This window comes from Mesocricetus auratus, unplaced genomic scaffold (assembly GCF_017639785.1).
Source record: "Mesocricetus auratus isolate SY011 unplaced genomic scaffold, BCM_Maur_2.0 Super-Scaffold_100013, whole genome shotgun sequence".
NCBI classification, from domain to species: Eukaryota; Metazoa; Chordata; class Mammalia; order Rodentia; family Cricetidae; genus Mesocricetus; species Mesocricetus auratus.
In genome coordinates, this window is record NW_024429196.1 from 34953725 (window position 1) to 34972666 (window position 18942).

Here is an 18942-nt window from a genome sequence, read left to right on the forward strand (position 1 = left end):
AGGCCCTTGGAGTGCATCTGCCATAGGTCTCTCTCCAGTTGCTGGAGGTAGCCAATAGCCAGGGCATCCTTTGACTTGTGTGTTATCTAGTGTGCTTCTGTCTTCGTCAGACATTCTCCCTTGCCTATGTTTCTTTGAGTATCCTGAATACATCTGTAATTAAATTTAATGTCTACACTCAGCTAGTATAATCCTATATTGCTGTGTATGGGAAGGTTCTGTTTTCAAATAAGGTTAACATAGGTATCAGGAGGGTTGTCCTTGAGGGCAAACAATTTAACTCACAGCCAGCTCTAAGGAATTTTGGGTTTTTTGTTTTGTTTTGTTTTGTTTTTATTGCTGGGCCTAGTTCCATGTATCCTAGGCTGGTCTTGGACTTGGTATATGTAGCCAAGGATGGCTTTGAACTCCTGATTCTCCTGCCTCCACCTCCAAAGTACTGAGATTGAAAGCATATACCTTGGCAACCAATTTATACAGATCTAGAGATTGTGTGGTGTAGACAAACACTGTTCCAACTGGACTTCTTCCCCAGATTTAGTCCTATGACTTACAGTTCCTGGCTTGCACATGAAATCTTTGTAGAGTATTTTCATGGGGTAGGAAAGGATGATAGGGCTCCTGAGGGCTGTGTTTTTTCATTTTAGAGTTGTGGTTTATTGAAGTATTCAGAAAAGAGCAAAGGCCAAAGAAATAACAGTTAATGTTGTTTTTTGAGCTTACTGACTCCAAACAGTTTCATGTAAGTTTTATTATTTAGGCAAATGTTCATAGTTCATTAACTTTGTCCTTATTAATTCTTATAAGTAGAATAATTGCATTTCCTGACACCTTTGTATGTTTTAATATCCCAACTACTTGATACAAGTAAGAGCTTCTTTTGCAAATTTTAACTTTCATGCTATCCCATATTTTAGCTTTTACTTCTTTAGCTTCTCTACAAACCTTCACAGTATTCTAATGTTAAACCATAAACTCATGTTTATAGACCAATGTAGATATTTTAAAACCCTGTTAAAGATTTTCCCATGGAAAATTAAAAAACAGGGCCCTTGAGATTGCTCAGTGTGTAGAGGTACTTGCCATTAATCCTAGCACCCCAAGTCTAATCTCTACAATCCACACAGTGAAAGAAGCCCTCCACATGCAGGTCATAGTACACACATGCCCCCATACATACATACAATCAATAAAATATAGTAAAAATAAAGAAAATTATAGAAAAATGTGATAGTTACCAAAATTGTGATCTTTCACCTAGTGAACATAAATCTTTAATTCTTGAAGTCTATAATCTTGAACTTTTTCTTTAGTACACTTATTCATCAATAGGTTTTTATTGCTAGGTACAGTTCCAAGGGTGGAATGCAGAAATGAATAACCTTCCTGCTTGATCTTGGGAGTGGTAGAGTTTGATGGAGAAAGGCTTGCACATTGTTACATGCTCAAGGCTCTGGAAATGTGAGTGGTAGGAAGATGTATTTTTATTAGACTGGTTAACTCTAGTCTCATAATTGAGAAAACCTCAGAAGAAAGAGTTGTATGTATGTGTGTCTAGTGAAGGAATGTTCCAGGTAAAGGAAGGAAGAAAACAATGAGAAACCCCACAGTAGGTATGAGCTGGAGTATTGGAGAGAGGTGTTTGAAAACTAGGGAGTTACAGATGTTCCAGCTCCTAGAGCCTGCTGGCCATAGGGGCGATAAAGACATGGTCATCACTTCAGAACTGTGCCTTATCTAAAATCCTTGCTTCCTAAACCATATAGTTTTTGTTTTTGTTTTTTTTACAGCATGTCTATCATCAAAGTAATTGTCCTACCCACCATGGCTTAGTATAGAACTTGGATTCCTGCATATGAAATTGATGTTAAGCTTAAACAGCATACATCTGAATTGAGACTGACCAGTCAGGATGCTCACCTTTTCTGTTCTCTGAGTTAATATATATTCCCTAGAATTGTTGCTCTCTCTTGTTCACCATTTACAAGACTTGGAAGCCAGACCTCCTAAAGAGCAGAAAGGGCATCATGAATCGGTGGATTTATCTATTGTGACCAGTGTCCCAAGGGAGTGTCAGGAAGGTAGAGGATCTAGTGCTGCCTTCACATTCTAAGGCATTTTTAGTTAGCCTGAAAACTCTGGGATCAACTCCTGGATAGAGCTAACACTGTGTAAACAGGAGGCAAGCACTCCTCAGTGCTGGCACAGATAGTAGCCAGCTTCCTCTCCAGAAGATCCCTACCCATACCTGGTTAAATGTGTACATGTATATGTGAAGATATGCACATCTAAAGGTAGAATGGTTTTTTTGTTTGCACATACTGATCTAAAACTCCCTTTTAGGCCCACAGATGACAGCAATCAGCCACCAGGGCGGGGTGTGTTATCCATGCATGGGCTGACCTATGGTGTGATCCGAGTGGATTCAGAGGAGAAGCTATCTGTGCTCACAGTGCAGGATGTTGGCCTTGTCATGCCTGGAGGTGAGTATAGCTCTGGGGTGCTCTTAGTTTGAGTTTTTATTGTTGCAATAAAACATGACTATACACAGCTTGGGAATGAAAGGTTTTATTTGGCTTTTCTATTCCCATTTAGGGAAGCCAAGGCAGCATCTCAAACAGGACAGGAACTGATGCAGAGAGGCTAAGGAGAGTACTGCCTATTGTCTTGCTCCCTTAGGCTTACTCAATCTGCTTTCTTACTAAAACTAGGACCACCATCCCAAAGGTGCCCTATTCACATTGGTCTGGACCCTCCCACATCAATAAATGATTCAGAAAATGCCCTGCTGACTTGCCTACAGCTGAATCTTACTGAGACATCTTAATTGAGGTTCCCTTCTTTCAGATGACTGTAACTTATATCAAGTTGGCATAAACCCAGCCAGCACACATATGAAGTAGGCAATCCTGGCATGGCCTCCTGACTCATCAATTGGGGTATGCTTTTTGAACACAAGTTAGCATCTTCTCTTCCTGTCCATCCATTTCCCTTTATATGGCATCTTGGGCTCAACACTGAACCTCCTAATATTTGGATGTTTCTGGTTGATCTTCACACACCAAAAGCAATGTTCTCTCTCCCAAGAAAAGAAAACCAAAAATATTCATAAAGCTGATGAAGGGCATCTATCATCTGGAACTCTTTTCTCCAGGAAGGCATTTTAGAATGACTCTATACCCCCACACTGGTCCTTAGCTGTTGTCTCTTTTGCAATCCAGACCCCCTATTCAGTCATCCTGACTGATGCTTCAGCCCAAGTTGGAAACCAAACTCGGCCTTATGGAAAGTTTTGAGCAGTATGTATGAAACCTGAGGAATGAGAGTTTTTGTTATTATTTGTGAAGCTACTGTTTAGCATGAAAGCAGTATAGGGAGTACCTTGATTGAAGAGATACTACTGTGTCATTCCCCCAGCTTCCTCTCTGGACCCTCCAGCCTCTCACATAATGGGCTTTGGTGCTTCTGAGCCATATACTAGACTAAAGCCCATGTTCTTATTTGTTGAATGTTGTTCCTGTCTCACAGGGCCACACATCAGTATGTTTGTCCTCAATTTCTGTCTTCCATCATGGAGCCACATTTCTGTCTCAGAGTTCCTGTGCAGAAAATCTAGGCCTCCTTCTTTGAAGTCCCTCCATGCTCCATCACACAATAGAGTGACAAGTCCATATATGAAAGCACTCGTTATATGTCTGGTTATACTACGTAAGCATATATAGCCAATTAGCTTCTCACGGGGTCATGGATGGGATCTGAGTACTGGGACAAAACCTAGTGAATAAAAGGCCACATTGCCCTCATGGAGAGAGATTTTTCACACTGCCTCTCTATAAAAATTAAGTGTGTAGTGGATGGTCTTTTGTTTTGCATAGTTCAAAGCATAACAGAAATAAAGCCTGGCTCTTATGCTCCTAATTCTCTATAGCTTTCTTACTGTTGCCATTCAACCTGCTGTCATGAAAGCTCTTTTAGAGTCAGAGCAACTTAGGACTCTAAACTCCAAATTCAGGCTGTCCCAGACTCATTGCCCACTTCCCCAGATTAGCCAGACTATCTAGCTCTGTTGCTTTATTTCTTTACAAAGTCAAGCAAATAGTTTTTAAGCAAATAGATTGCCATGCTGAAGGTATCAATGAATTCAGATGACATAACAATGAAAAATCTTTCCACTAAAGTTACCTACAGCATCACATGTTTCTTTTCAGAAATCCCTACTCAGAAATACTCCATAGAATAGTACCATATCAAAGAAACACATCCATGTCTACTTGTACATTGCCTTTCTTGGATTTGTGCTTCTTAAGTGCAATGATAGGATATAGTACACCATGTTTTGTGTCTTATGTTCATTTGTTAGCACATAAAGAATCTGCTTCTATGCATGCAGTGCAGTATTCCACAGTTTGAATGCATAATAATATATACCTTCCACAGCTGGGGGAGTTGTACTCTTTGTTGTATTCTTCTGATGTGAAGGACCACATCTGATCTTCATTCTACAAGGGTATGGGAGTATAATGAAAAAAATTCTCAGAAATGAAGTGTTTCTTTTTCACTGTTATCAAGAATTATATATATATGCTGGTTTGATTACATCTAACCCCATTCCTTCCTCTGCAATTCCTTCCATATGCCCTTAATTCTCTCCCCCTCCAACTTAACTCCCAACTTCATGTGCTCTTTCTCTTTAAATTTTTGTATGTGTATGAGTGTTTTGCCTGCATGTGTGTCTGTGTACCATATGTGTGCTTAGTGCCCAGGAAAGCTAGAAGTGGGTGTTGGGTCTCTTGGAGTTACAGATGGTTATGAACTAACCATGTGGGTACAGGGAATCAAATCTGGGTCATCTGTAAGAGTAGCTAGTGCTCTTAATACTGAGCCATCTTTCCAGTTACCTCTTTTTTTAAACCCTCTGAGTCCACTTAGTGATGCCTGTATGTACATGCTATAGGGTCATTATGAACAGCCTTTCTGCGACTGTATTCTTGAAGAAAAACCTTCTCTTCCTCCTGCATCAGCCATCAGTTATCAATACCTTTTCAGCTAGGGGTAGAACTTTATAATTCTCTTCCCCTATCCATTCTGGGATTTGGTCTTAGTTATAGGTCTTGTGTCTGCTTCAGGGGGCGGCATGCCCACATCATTTTGATTATATTCAGTTGTTACCAGAAAGCCTGTAAGAACTCATACTCCTGGCAGTGATGGGTGATAATGCCATTTTCCTTCTGCCTTTCCCATCAAACTTCTTGATGTTTTCTAGTCTCATAAGAAATTTTGGTCTACTTTTGGTTTTTGTTGATTGTGTTTTCTGTCACTAGAAATTGAATCCACATCTACACACGTTAGACTAGTATTCTATCATTAAGCTGCCTCCCCAGCCTTTCTTGTACATTTTGGTGTTTGTTTTGTTTCTTGAGACAGATGGGGTCTTTCTACATAGCCCTTGATGCCCTGGAACTCTATGTAGACTAGGCTGGCTTTGAACTTGCAGAGATTTGCCTGCCTCTTCCACTTGAATGCTGTCATTAAAGGTCTGTGTCACTATGTCTGGACCTTTTCTGTACGTTTTATTTTAAGGCAAGTCTTACTAACTTCACTAGACTGACCTTGAATTCACTTGCTACAAAACTCTGCTTTTAGATGTAGTTTGGATATATATTTTTCTTATTGTGAGTCTGTTTAGCTTCTCATGTTTCTGTTGATTCTATTTCTTAGATGTAATGCCAGTTTCTGGAGGTTATAGAATTTCTAAACACTCAACTGTTACTGGCTGTAAACATCACTTACCTAAGACACTAATCTCCTGTTTCCCTAGTCAGATTTATGGTTTATAGTGGTGGTAGGTTGGATGCTGAAGTCACGTAAGTGTGTGAGTCACAGCTTAATGAGAATTTAGCATTGTCAAATGTGTGCTTAAAAGGCTGAAGAGGGGTGGGGGACTCAGTTGGCAAAGTGCTTACTGTACAAGCATGATTATCAGAGTTTGCATCCTCAGAACCCCTTTAAAAACCTGCCACGGCAGTGAATCCTGGTGCAGGGAGATATTGAAGGTAGTAACAAGCACACCCTTAGAGCATACTGGCCAGATAACATAGCAGAAATAATGAGCTCCAGGTTCAGTGAGAGACCCTGTTTCAAAAGAAAATAAGGTGGAAAAGTGAGCAGAGACAACAGGAGACCCTACTTCTGGCCTTGACATGAGTGTGCATGAACACACAGACCAAGTGCCAAAACATTAAATGGTATTTTCTGAAGGATTATGTTAAACCGGTAATTTAAGCCAAAGGGTAAGATTTATGTACGACACTGGAGACTGTAAATTCTGCTTTCAACCTAGAGAAGCAATGGAAGACTTGAGAAGAGATACCTGTGCTGGTTCATTTGCAGGACTCAAGATGTTCTTTGGAACTTTCACCTGTTCTTCTTGTACATGTGTATCGAATGATTCTGACACATCCCTAAATATCATGTCATACATAACTGTCACACAGCATTTCTCTGTAAATATAAGTTTATTTTAAAATTAAAGTACTTGAAATGATTGATATAATAATGAAATCTGACAGTTTGCTACAATATGAAAATTTACAACTCTTCGAGAAAATGAGCACCTGGACATTATTGGAATTTTATTCAAGGTGGTATTTCTGTTCATTTGTGCCCCCATTGGTATTTATGGAGTTACTAATTTGCCTCCTTCTTGCTTATGCTCTCCTTGTGCTTTTTTACTTTGCCTTTAGCCATCATGTGTTCAGTGAAGCCAGATGGGATTCCTCAGCTGTGCAGGACAGATGAAATTGGGGAGCTCTGTGTCTGTGCAGTTGCCACAGGAACATCATATTATGGTCTCTCTGGCATGACCAAGAACACCTTTGAGGTAGGTTGATGGAAAAATTCCTTTCTTCAGTTCTTTCTCTGGCTGTGGCCTCTAATATCTTTGCCAAGTGTTCAGAAACAGAGAAGAAACCTACTAAGATGATGATTTTTCAAAGAGCATTCATTTTAGTTAAATTGGTGGCTTTTTCATACTATATTTTTGTCTTTGATAATTGAATTATCAACATTATTCTGACCTTTGGTCAGTGTCCAGGAAGAATAAACAGTTTCTTTAAAATGGGGGTTTTGTTTGTTGTTTATCTCAGTAGATGAATGATTTTTAAAAAGCACATATGTGATAGAAGAATGTGTGCATAGGTGTGTGGGTAAATGTTCTCATTCAGGAAGTCAGCTGGCTATTCTGCACAATCTTGTAGCATAGTAGACTTGGCTAGATGTGAACTTAGGAGAACCTGAACAAATATGCACATTACCTAATGATTTCAGTAGTACAATGAGTATTTAATGTATGTGGTGACAGATCATGGGTATAGATATACATTAGTGTGTGTATGTGTTATGTGTGTGTACACATATGGGATATGTATACAATGTGTGGTATACTCATGTGTGACTGGTGTGCACAGATAACTTGCTTTGTGTAGATGGTGAACTCAGTAAACAGAGATATGAAAGGATTTAAATTCATAGGTTCAGGTATTTTGTACTGTATTACAGTATTCTTAGAAATTTCTTCTTTTCTCATATGGTATCTAGCCTTAGGGTTAAAACAGTATTTCACCAATTCATGAGTAGCACAGATTATTCATTCCTAAGTGCTCAATCTCAGAGTGAATATACATGTGAATATGAACTCAGATCTCTAAAAACTCTGGAACTGGAGATGAGTCTATGATCTAAGTGAAATTTTCCTTTTCTAAGATTTGTATTTTGTACTAGCTGTGCTTTCTCTACATTTTCCTTTACAGTATGCTTTCAATAAGGAAAAGTAACATTTTAATGAATAGAGATCAGCAACTGCCAATAAATATGTGTTATTTAAAAAAATGTTCCTTGAGTCTTCATTAATCATTTTCACATGGTATCTTAAGCATAGTGCAATGATTTCTGGCTGCTGCCTGTCTGGATGCTCAGAGCCTGTGAGAGACCTTCCTGTAGCCCATGCACATCACCCAGAAGCAACAGAACTTTGCTGAGCCTATGGTGAACATGAGAGGAAATGTTGTCCATATACATTAGTTACTAACAAAAACTACTTCAGGGGAAGAGATAGTTTATAATTTGAGAGTGTAATCCATCATGATGAGGAAGCCATGGTGGCAGGAATGTGAGATAAGTCATCCAATTACACTCATGGTCAGAAAGCACCAAGAGATGATTGTTTTTGCATAGCTTTCTTTGTATTCAGTCTAAGCCCTCAGCCCATGGAATAGTATCATCCACAGATTGGATCTTCCATCAGGTAAAGCTCTCTGGTATGACAAGAGTTGTATCTCCTAGGTAATTAATCTTACTGATCCCAAAGATTAAATATCACACCATGTTTGTTTGTAGACTGTCAAACAGTCACCATGACCTCATGCTGACATAGTTATTAGAGGTAGGGAAGTAAATTTTCCCTCCCTCCCTCCCTCCCTCCCTCCCTCCCTCCCTCCCTCCCTCCCTCCCCCTCCCTCCCTCTCTCTCTCTCTCTCTCTCTCTCTCTCTCTCTCTCTCTCTCTCTCTCTCTCTCTCTCTCTCTCTCTCAAGACTGTAGACCCTGCTAACCTTTGGAGTTGGCCTAATTACTGCCTTGTTCCTCTAGGTATTTCCCATGACAAGCTCTGGTGCTCCAATCAGTGAATACCCATTCATAAGGACAGGTTTGCTGGGATTTGTTGGTCCTGGGGGCCTCGTCTTTGTAGTGGGTAAGATGGACGGTCTGATGGTAGTCAGTGGACGAAGACACAATGCTGATGACATCGTAGCTACAGCCTTGGCTGTAGAGCCCATGAAGTTTGTCTACAGAGGAAGGTTAGTGGTACTTGTGTGCTAATTAGATACTTAATTTGGTATAATTGGTTTTCCTAATTAGAATTACTTTTACTGTTATGAAACACCATAATGAAAAGCAATTTGAAGATGAAAGAGTTTATTTGGCTTACTTTTCACATTACTGTTCATCAGTGATGGAAGTCAGGGCAAGAACTCAAGCAGAACAAGAACCTAGAGGCAGGATCTGATACAGAGGCCATGGAGGAGTGCTGCTTGCTGGCTTTGCTGCTGCTGCCTTTTTTTTTTTTTCATTTTCTTCTTCTCTCATTCATTAAGTCCTGACTGCAGTTTCGTTCTATTCATCCCAGCCCCCCCATCACCTCCCCTCTCCTTCAGATCTACTCCTCCATTTCTCTTTAAAACAAAACAAAACCAAAAACGCAGGCCTTCCAGGATATCAACTAAATAAGGCTTAAGAACTTACAATAAAACTAGGCACAAACCCTCATATCAAGGCTGGACAAAGCAACTCAGTAGGAGAAAAAGAGTTCAAGAGAGGGAAAAGAGTCAGAGACATGTCCCCCCCTCCTATGGTTAGGTATCCCACAAAAACACCAAGCTATTCAAACATAACATGTATTCAGAGGACCTAGCTTAGTGTTTGTCTGGATGACCTTTCCATTGGTTAGATTGAAGTATTGAAGTCTCCCACTATCATTGTGTGAGGGTCAATGTGTGATTTAAGCTTTTGAAGTTTTTCTTCTTTATGTGGATTTGCTTGCTTTGGAGCAAAGATGCTAAGAATTGAAAGATCACCTGGTGTGGTGGCTAATGCCTTTAATCCCAGCACTTGGGAGGCAGAGGCAGGTGAATCTTTGTTAGTTCAAGGGTAGCCGGGGCTACACAGAGAAACCCTGTCTCAAATCACAAGCAAAACAAAACAAGAAAGAATAGAAAGATCATTTTGGTGGATGTTTCCTTTGTGTATCAAGTGTCTTTCCCATTTCTTTTGATTAATGTTGGTTTGAAGTCTATTGTTAGACATTAGAATGACTACACTATATTTTTTCTTAGAGCCATTCATTATCTTGGGAAATCTTTTTCTGTCTCTTTACTCTGAGGTAATGTGTGTCTTTGATGTTGAGGTGTGTGTTTCTTGTATGTAGCAGAAGGATGGATACTGTTTTCCCACCCATTCTGTTAGTCTGACTTTTTTATTGGGGGAATTGAGTGTGCTGATATTGAGATATATCAATGACTAATGATAGTTAATTCCTGTTATTTTGGTTGTGGTGATGGTATGTGTGCTGTGTGCGTGCATGCTTGTGTGCGTGCATGCTTGTGTGCGTGCATGTGTGTGTGTGTGTGTGTGTGTGTGTGTGTGTGTGTGTGTGTGTCCGTCCCTAGCTTTGACTTTGGTAATATGAGATTTTTCTGGGTGTAACTAACCTCCTTGGGTTGCAGTTTTCCTTTTAGTACCGTCTAAAGGGCAGAATTGTAGCTAGGTATTGATTAAATTTTACTTTATCGTGGAATATCTTGTTTTTCCCTCTAGGGTAATTGAAAGCTTCTGGCCCTAGTGGCCTGATTGAGTAGAGGATTTCCACCTGACTTGGGGGCTGCTATCTCTGGTCTGTTAGAGTCTTCAAGAGAGGCTCTTCTGGCTTTTAGAGTCTCCATTGAGATCTCAGTCAGGTGTAACTCTAATAGAGGTGCCTTTATATGTTAATTGGTTTTTTCCCCTTGCAGCTTTTAATATTCTTTCTTTGTTTTGTGTTTAGTATTTTGACTGTTACGTGGCAAGGGGACTTTCTTTTCTGGTCCAATCTATCAATCTATTTGATGTTCTGCAAGCTTCTTATACCTTTATATACATGTCCTTCTTTAGGTTAGGAAATCCTCTTCTATGTTTTTGTTAAAAACAAAACTTTCTGGAACTTTGAGCTGGAATTCTTTTCCTATCATTCTTAGATTTGTTTTTTTTCATAGTTTCCCAGATTTCCTGGATGTTTTTGTGTCAATTTTTTAGATTCAATATGTTCTTTGACCAGTGTATGAATTTCTTCTATCATATCTTCTGTGCCTGAGATTGTCTTTTCCATCTCTTATATTCTGTTGTTGATGCTTGCATCTGTGATTCTTGTTTGCTTACCTAGATTTCCCATCTCCAGGATTCCCTTATTTTATCTTTTCATTATTGCTTGAATCTTTATTTTTCAGGTCTTGAACATTTTTGTTTCCTTCAACTGTTTTTTCTTTGCTTTCTTTAAGGATTAATTAATTTCCTCTTTAAGGACCTCTTTCATCTTCACAAAGCTGGTTTTAAGGTCATTTTCTTATGCCTCAGTTGTGTTGGAGTACTCAGGATAACTATAGTAGGATACCTGATTTCTGATGGTGACATATTGCCCTAGCTGTTGTTGATTGTGTTCTTACACTAGTGTCTAGGCATCTGGGTTTTGGCTGATTACAGGTCTAGGTGTGATTTATGAGGTTTTTTTTTTTTGTTGGATGGGTGTTTTATTCCTTCGTTTCTGTTTTTTCTCTGGTCTTCTGGCCCCAATGGCCTGTGATTGTGTAGAGGATGTCCACCTGACTTGGGGGCTGAACTTCTGATGGCTAGGGTGACCTCTGGTTGAGTGGGGGTTGGGGGGCGTTTCCACCAAGTTGGGGGCTAGAGTTCTGGCAACTGGGATGTGGTCTCGAGAGTTCTGGTGGTGGGCATGGCCTCTGGTGGAGCAGGGAATTTCTGCTGGAGTGGTGGGTAGATATATAGTAATGGAGAAAGGATAGGTGGTTAGGGGTAGGCTGGACAGTCACTGAGGGATGAGAACAGCAGGGGAGAGGGCTTACCTGGAGTTGGGGTGGTTGGCATGGCCTCTAATGGAGCAGGGGTCTTCCAACTGGTTTGTTTCTTATGGCTTGTACAGACTGCTCTTTTTTCTTTTATAGAATTCAAGACTACTAGCTCAGGGGTTGTCCCACTCACAATGGGCTGGAGCTCTCCCATATCAGTCACTAATTTAGAAAATTCCCTACAGGTTTGCCTACAACTTGATCTTAATAGAAGCATTTTCTCCATTGATGCTCCCTTTCTGATGACTCTAGTTTGTATTGAATTCATATAAAACTAAGCCAGCAGAGTTGAATAGGGCTTAAAGGTTGCAAAAATTCCTTAGACTTATTTGGACTCAGTTTCCTTTTAAATCAAATTGAAGCCTGTAGACTCAGTGAACACTGAGGTCTTTTTAAAATTGTGATTCCTCAAGAACTAATATGAACTCATTGGGGCACTCATTAACTTAATATCTTGAAAACATCTATAATGAGCAGCTGTGCAAGTCCAAGAGACCCAGAAATAACAGTGAGTCATAATTTATGTAAAAAAAAAAAGTGCCTGTTTGTATGTTTCTGTGCCCCGTGGTTCTCTTTCTACCTACCTACTTTGCTTGACACATAGTAGGCACTCAGCCAATGTTAGTTACATTTGGATCTTTTTCTGAACTTTCTGGTGCTTTAGGAGAAATCAAAAGCTCCTCTAGATGTGACTTGAGTTTAGCACACTTACCAGTTTGTAGGTGTATGACTGTACCATTGCCACCTGTAAATTATCTTTAAAACTAGAACCGGAAATCACAGACAAGCTGTGGTTGCCTATGCAAGACCTGCACAAGCTACTTTAAAATTACAGCATGAAATAGGAAGCTATTGACAGCTGATGGCTAGCTGATGAGAATTGCAGGTTCAGTTTTCTTTGGGGAGGAGATATACACTGGCAGGTTACCTGTGCCTTAGTGAATGACCCAATACCTATGTGCATATGGGCAGCACTAATTGGCCTCAGTTGATTATTTAAAAGAAAATGAAATGATGTTGGGAGAGAGATGTGATGTGGATGAGGAAGGGAGTTAGAGAGAGTAGAATGGTGGATATGAGAAAGATACACATGAAATTTTCAAAGAATTAAAAAAAAACCCTTGGGGGAAAAAAGAAACTGGAAAACAGGAATTGTATTTGGATTTTTCTTTTGGCTGCCAGAATTCAAATAATGACACAGAGACTTACTATTAATTATGAAAGCTCAGGCTTAGCTAAGACTTGTCCCACTAGTTCTTATAACTTAAATTAACCTGCTTCTTTTAATCAATATTTTAACATGTGGCTTTTTACCTTTATTTCATTCTGTATGTCTAACTCCTATGTCTCATTAGTGTCTCTCTGGTATAATTTGCACAGCTAAATTCCTCTTCCTCTTCCTTTTTCTCCCCAGAAATCCTGCCTGTCCTCCTTGCCTAGCTATCAGTCATTCTACTCTTTATTACACAAGTCACAGCAATACATTTTCACACGGCATACAAATATCATACAGCATTTTCCCATTTTTGTCTAAATAAAAAGGAAAAACTTTAAATCTAACATAGTAAAACTATATAGAGTAAGAGCAATTATCAGGTACTGTCCAAAAAAATAAATAAATAAAGGAAGGGTTTTTAACTCTAACATGGTGAAACTATATACAATAAGAACAATTATCAGGTAAGAATAACATTTATAATATTCAGTCCATTTGTATTTGGCAAATTCAGAGAAATTACCCCATTCTATCCTGTCTTGGTAAGTCCAAAGTTTTATACCTAAACTATTTATTGCCATCCTAAAATATCTGCTTAGACAAACAACTTAGCTTTTATGAGTTTCTCTTCTAAATTTGATAACAAAGAAAACAGTATAACTATCTAGTCTTTCTTCAACCCTGATCAGAGATACGAGAAGGGTATAATATTACTTGAATGAACAGGAAGTGCAGAGCAAGCAACTTCCAAAACTATAGAAATGACAGAGACATCAAGGCTGCCTGGACAGTCACCCCATGATTCTTCTGTAATACTTTGTCATTATCTTTGGTCTACAGGCTTAGATTATCTTATAGACTTTTCTGTGAAACAACAATTTTGAAGGACTGTCCTACCTTTTCTTGGCCAAGTTCAGCAGTCACCTTCTTTTGTGTCCTGTTTGTTCAATTTGGATAGCCTACTGTCAGCAGTCGAGCAAGGGCAGTTTCTTGCCCAAATGGCTATCTTTGACACATTGAAAGCAACTCTATCCATATGGAGGTTCTTTGATGTCCACCATCCTTTTTTTTTTAAGTAAATGGTGCTGCCAAGAGCAGATATGTCTCACTATCATGAAAAAACTGATATTATCAAAACATATTGAATGCCAAAGTCTATAGGTTTCTGAAATGTTTGAAGACCACTTATATATCTAACATGTCTTTGCTTAACCTTACCTAACATGACTACAAGTTTGATTATTATAGATGACTATTAATGTGTATTTTTTAATTATACATTAAACTTTTAAATGAGCTGTATAGGTACAATACCTTGAGCAATAGTAGAAACATATATACAGTATAACAAAAATAACCTTAAATCTGTATCAGTATATAAAATTACATACCAATGTAAAATATTTGGTACTAGTAGTTGCTTTTTTAGTTTGAAAGTAGATTAAACAATCTACCCTTTTATCCTATAATTTCTATATTCCCCTTTTTTTCTGAATGAGATCTCTGAATCTAATTGCCTTTATTTAGTTTCCTCTTTGATCATGACCAATAACAACTTGTAACCAACCCCCTAAATGTTGACAAACATCCATAATCCACTGAATGACCAAAAACCTCCTACCTCATCTCTTGGGAATGTGGAGTCATGTGACTTAGACTGCTTCCTGTTGTCTGGGGGTGATGGTGTCTTTGGTGGACCCTGAGAAAATTGGGATAATAGCCACCTAGCTGTATTATTTTTTGTTTAGTCTCTGTGTGATGGGAAAGTGTAGAGCTTACTGAAGTCTTGGCTGGATAGTCTGTGAGGCAGGACCATTTTGAACTAGCAGATTTCAAGTTGTTCTGGAAGCAGAATTTTGATGAAACTGCAACAGAGACATTCTAAGAGGCTGGATTGCCTGGACTATTTGCCTTTATTGGTGTCTGGTCCTTTTTTTCTGAAAACGTATAAACTTTAAAGGGTACATATATCTGCACTAACAGAAGTATGGAATATACAGTGTGTACAAGTCAGTTAAAGATTTTTTTATGTTTGAGTGGATAAAAAGCCTCTGTTCACTTTCTTAAGTTTGAACTGTATAACCAAACCACTATCCATGACATATAAAAGGATAGCATGCAATAATAAGTCATGAGGACTCTGTAGCCAACAAAATTTATCTTGTCTTATCCAGTCTCAGAGCTATTCCCATAGTAGAGAGATCAGAATATAAGTCATCTGTTGTGTAGTCTTTCTTGGTTTCTTCTTTTATGTCTGTAGCCAAGATTTTCAGGAGGTCACTCCCAATCAAATCTGATCTTCATTAACTTTGAAGAGAATCATATTTTTTTGTGGAAACAAAGGCCTCTCCTGTAACACAACATATTTTCTGACTTCCATTTTGAAGTTAAGACATTCTTAAAATATATAGGTTGGCTTAACTTAGCAGTTTCCATAATCTAATGTCTTTCAGTAGCTATTGCTTTTTGTACAGTAATATTTTAAAAATTCAAAGTCAACAAAGTACCATATAGGATTCAGATACACTGTGTATTTCCCATCTTTATGTGGCTTATTTTTTTATATTACTTCACTCCCTTTAAAGACTTATTGTTTTAAAACTATTTTCTATGACTGTCTATACCCACTTTTTACTGTATCTTTTTAAAGGTTTTTCTGGATCTGGACTGCTTTACTATGCACCTGTGTGCCTTCTCTGACCATGTGAGCCAAACCTTAAACCAGCTGCAAGGCTCTGCACATGGTGCTGGTTGGTTCAAGCCCATAGGCAATGGGAGGGAGCTGCATATCTGTACACAGTGGCCTGCCTAAGAGACTGCAGGATTAGAAAGACACATCTGGCTTTGTGTTTGCATGTTTTGAACTTTTTTTCTTAAAGCTTTCTCAGGTCGGGAATACATGCCCCTACGTTGGAGGTGCCATATCCAATAGCATATGGCATACATATGGGATACTGCCATATGTAAGGAATCTTTCTCTTGTCTCTCCATCGAGCTCTCAAATAATGACATGGAGACTTATTATTAATTATGAAAGCTTGAACTCTGGCCTGGGCTTGTTTTCAACTAGCTCTTATAACTTAAATTGACCCATATTTTTTATTAATCTACATTTTACCACATGACTTTTTACCTCAATCCCATTTTATGTGTCTTGACTTGTTTCACATCTGGCTGGTTCGACATCTGACTGGTGTCTCTCATATGCCTGGAATGATCTCAAGTTTCTTTTCTCTGTCTGAAAGTCCCACCTATCTTTCCTGCTTAGCTGTTGGCCATTTAGCTCTTTATTAAACCAATCAGAAGGCACCTTAGGCAGAAACACATTTTTACAGTATAAACAAATATTCAACAACAGGGAACCTATTTTTGAAAGGGGAGGTGTGTCATGTACGTCTTCAGTTACTGCAATTGTATGCTGGCCATACAAAGCAGGAGAATTTGAGCAAAGAATCGTTAGTTGCAAACAAACTTTTCTGCTGCTAGGGAAAGGACTACTTTACTCAAGAAAGACTGATACTGGTCTCCAAATACTGAACATTCTGCTAATCATACATAAACTCACTCTCTAGTCATAGCCTGTTTGGGCAACTATGCTGTTGAGCTACCCCCTGCTTTAAAAAAAATCACATGCAAAAATGTTGTAAGATTGTAAGTTTATTTACTATTTTATGTTGGGCTTCATCTGTAGCTATTTTGACTGCATATTGGGTACACCCATAACCTCATCTCCAAACCTTAAGGCGATGGCAGACAGCATTCTAGTGTTAGGTGTGCATTGTTTCCCCTCTCCCCCAAACTTTTCTCACATTGTTTCATGTGTGGGAGTCTGGGACTAGTCTGCATTGATGAAGGAATCTGAGATTTGCGTAATTAATCTTGATTAAAAGTCATTAATGCTGTAGGAGTCCTTGGAAGCAGGTCTCTATACTCACCACATTCCCTCTGTCTCTGCAGGATAGCTGTGTTCTCTGTTACTGTCCTCCATGATGAAAGGATAGTGATTGTGGCTGAGCAGAGGCCGGACTCCACAGAGGAAGACAGTTTTCAGTGGATGAGCAGAGTACTCCAGGTAGTATGGCTATGTCTTAAAGCTTTCAAGTAGTTCCTGCTTTTCTCATTCACCAAGAGATTGTGGCTTGATCTTTGTCAACCATTCCTTTGCCCATATGTCCATCTTCTATTGTTTAAACTGCCTGATTGGAAATTCTGTGCGGTGTCCAGAAACAAACTGAGCAGATCAAGGGTAGAAGTCAGGAACTGCAAAACTGCTTCTTAGTAGTTATATTGGAGGACAACAAGCATGTGTTGTTACAATCATGATAATATATCCTCTTTTTTCCAGAACCCCTTTTAAATTTTATGGTTTTCCAATAGCCCTTTGTGAAATTATGCAACCTTTTTATTGTAGTGAGAAAACCATCTCTTCCTTTGGCTTTTGTACACCCAGAGCACTGTCCATACCATGCATACTTTTGTAATATATACTGTGTAGTAGACCATGGGCTTTTTATAATTTTAATTTTCACTGAAAATAGATTTTTTTTCATACAGTATATTCCGATCATGATTCTCCCTCCTACAGCTTTTCCCAGATCCTCCTACTTCTCCACACACCCAGATCTACATTCTTTGTTTCTCTCATTAGAAAACAGGCAACTAAACACTAGCACACATACACACACATAAGGAGAAGGAGACCAGACTGACTGACAAGGACAAAAACAAACAGAAGCCAAAAAATGCATGCACACACAGAGATATACACACTTGCACACACTAAAATCCCATAAAAACACAAAATTGGAAAGCATAATGAATAAGCAAAAGACCTTTATGGTTAAAAAAAAAAAAGCCCAGCAAAGCATTATGAGACAAAACCCTCCAAAAAATAGCATTGAGTCCATTTATGTTGGCTGTCTACTGCTAGGCTTACCATTAAGTGTAGTTTATATACCAAGTAAGACTCCATTAGAGAAAATGAATCTTTCTTTTGTGACTAATTTTTCCTTTATGGGCATTTGTATAGACAAGGTTTTTGTGTGTGCATGCAGTTATTTACAAAGGCAACTTAAATTGACTCATTCCTTTAATTCCAGCATTTCAGAAACTGAGTCAGGAGGATTGCCACTAGTTCAAGATCAGTTTGGGCTATAGTGTGTGTGGCTATGTCTCAATTTTAAAAAAGTAAGAACTCAAAATGGAGAGGATAGGAGATACAGCTCAGTGGGTCAAGTACTTGCTGTGCATGTATAAGGACCTGAGCTCAATCCCCAGATGCCATGTAAAAAAGCCAGACACAGTGGTGTGGTCTTGTGATCATATTGATGGAAAGGCAGAGATAAGCAGATCCTTGGATCTCACTGTCCAGTCAGCCTAGTCTAATTGGCAAATTCTGGGCCAGTAAGAGACCCTTTCTTCAACAAGATAAATAAACAAAAGTAGGCAGTACTTAAAAAACAATACCAGTGGTTGTCCTTTGTTCCACACACTTATACACACACACACACACACACACACACACACACTATACCCCCATACACAAACAAAAAACCTAAGTAATACACTGTGTACTATTTCGGCTTATAGATCCTATTTTAACATTACTGTCTCTTTCTTATTTTTCAGGCAATTGACAGTATACATCAAGTTGGAGTTTATTGCCTGGCATTGGTACCAGCAAATACCCTTCCCAAAACTCCACTTGGTGGCATCCATTTGTCTGAAACAAAGCAGCTTTTCCTGGAGGGTTCCCTCCACCCCTGCAATGTCCTGATGTGCCCACATACCTGTGTCACAAATTTACCTAAACCACGGCAGAAGCAGCCAGGTATGCCTTGTAGCCCTACATGATTTGACATAGCCTTGAATGGACTCTATAAGCTATGTCCTGTCAATAGCAATCTTGGAAAGGGCTACATCTGTAAATACTGGTAATCTCTGCACTCATGTTCTCCACATGTTGCACGCTCCCAAGCAGTATGTTCTCCTCATAAGATATCTTTTTACGTGGATGGGTGAGATGTAGCAGCTCTGCTGAAACCGTGTAGTCTACT

The 18942-nt window shown here is 39.0% G+C and overlaps 1 protein-coding gene across 4 annotated transcripts in view; it reads left to right on the top strand.

The window, feature by feature from the left end:
* Nucleotides 1-18942, top strand: part of Dip2c (disco interacting protein 2 homolog C) — a 368984-nt gene that overhangs the window by 274088 nt on the left and 75954 nt on the right. For all 4 annotated transcript variants that reach the window (XM_013114670.3, XM_013114671.3, XM_013114672.3 and 1 more), the window contains 5 exons: nt 2344-2483; nt 6744-6880; nt 8645-8853; nt 16844-16958; nt 18515-18716. In XM_013114670.3, coding sequence (XP_012970124.1) covers nt 2344-2483; nt 6744-6880; nt 8645-8853; nt 16844-16958; nt 18515-18716 — 803 coding nt within the window. The remainder of the gene's footprint in view (nt 1-2343; nt 2484-6743; nt 6881-8644; nt 8854-16843; nt 16959-18514; nt 18717-18942) is intronic.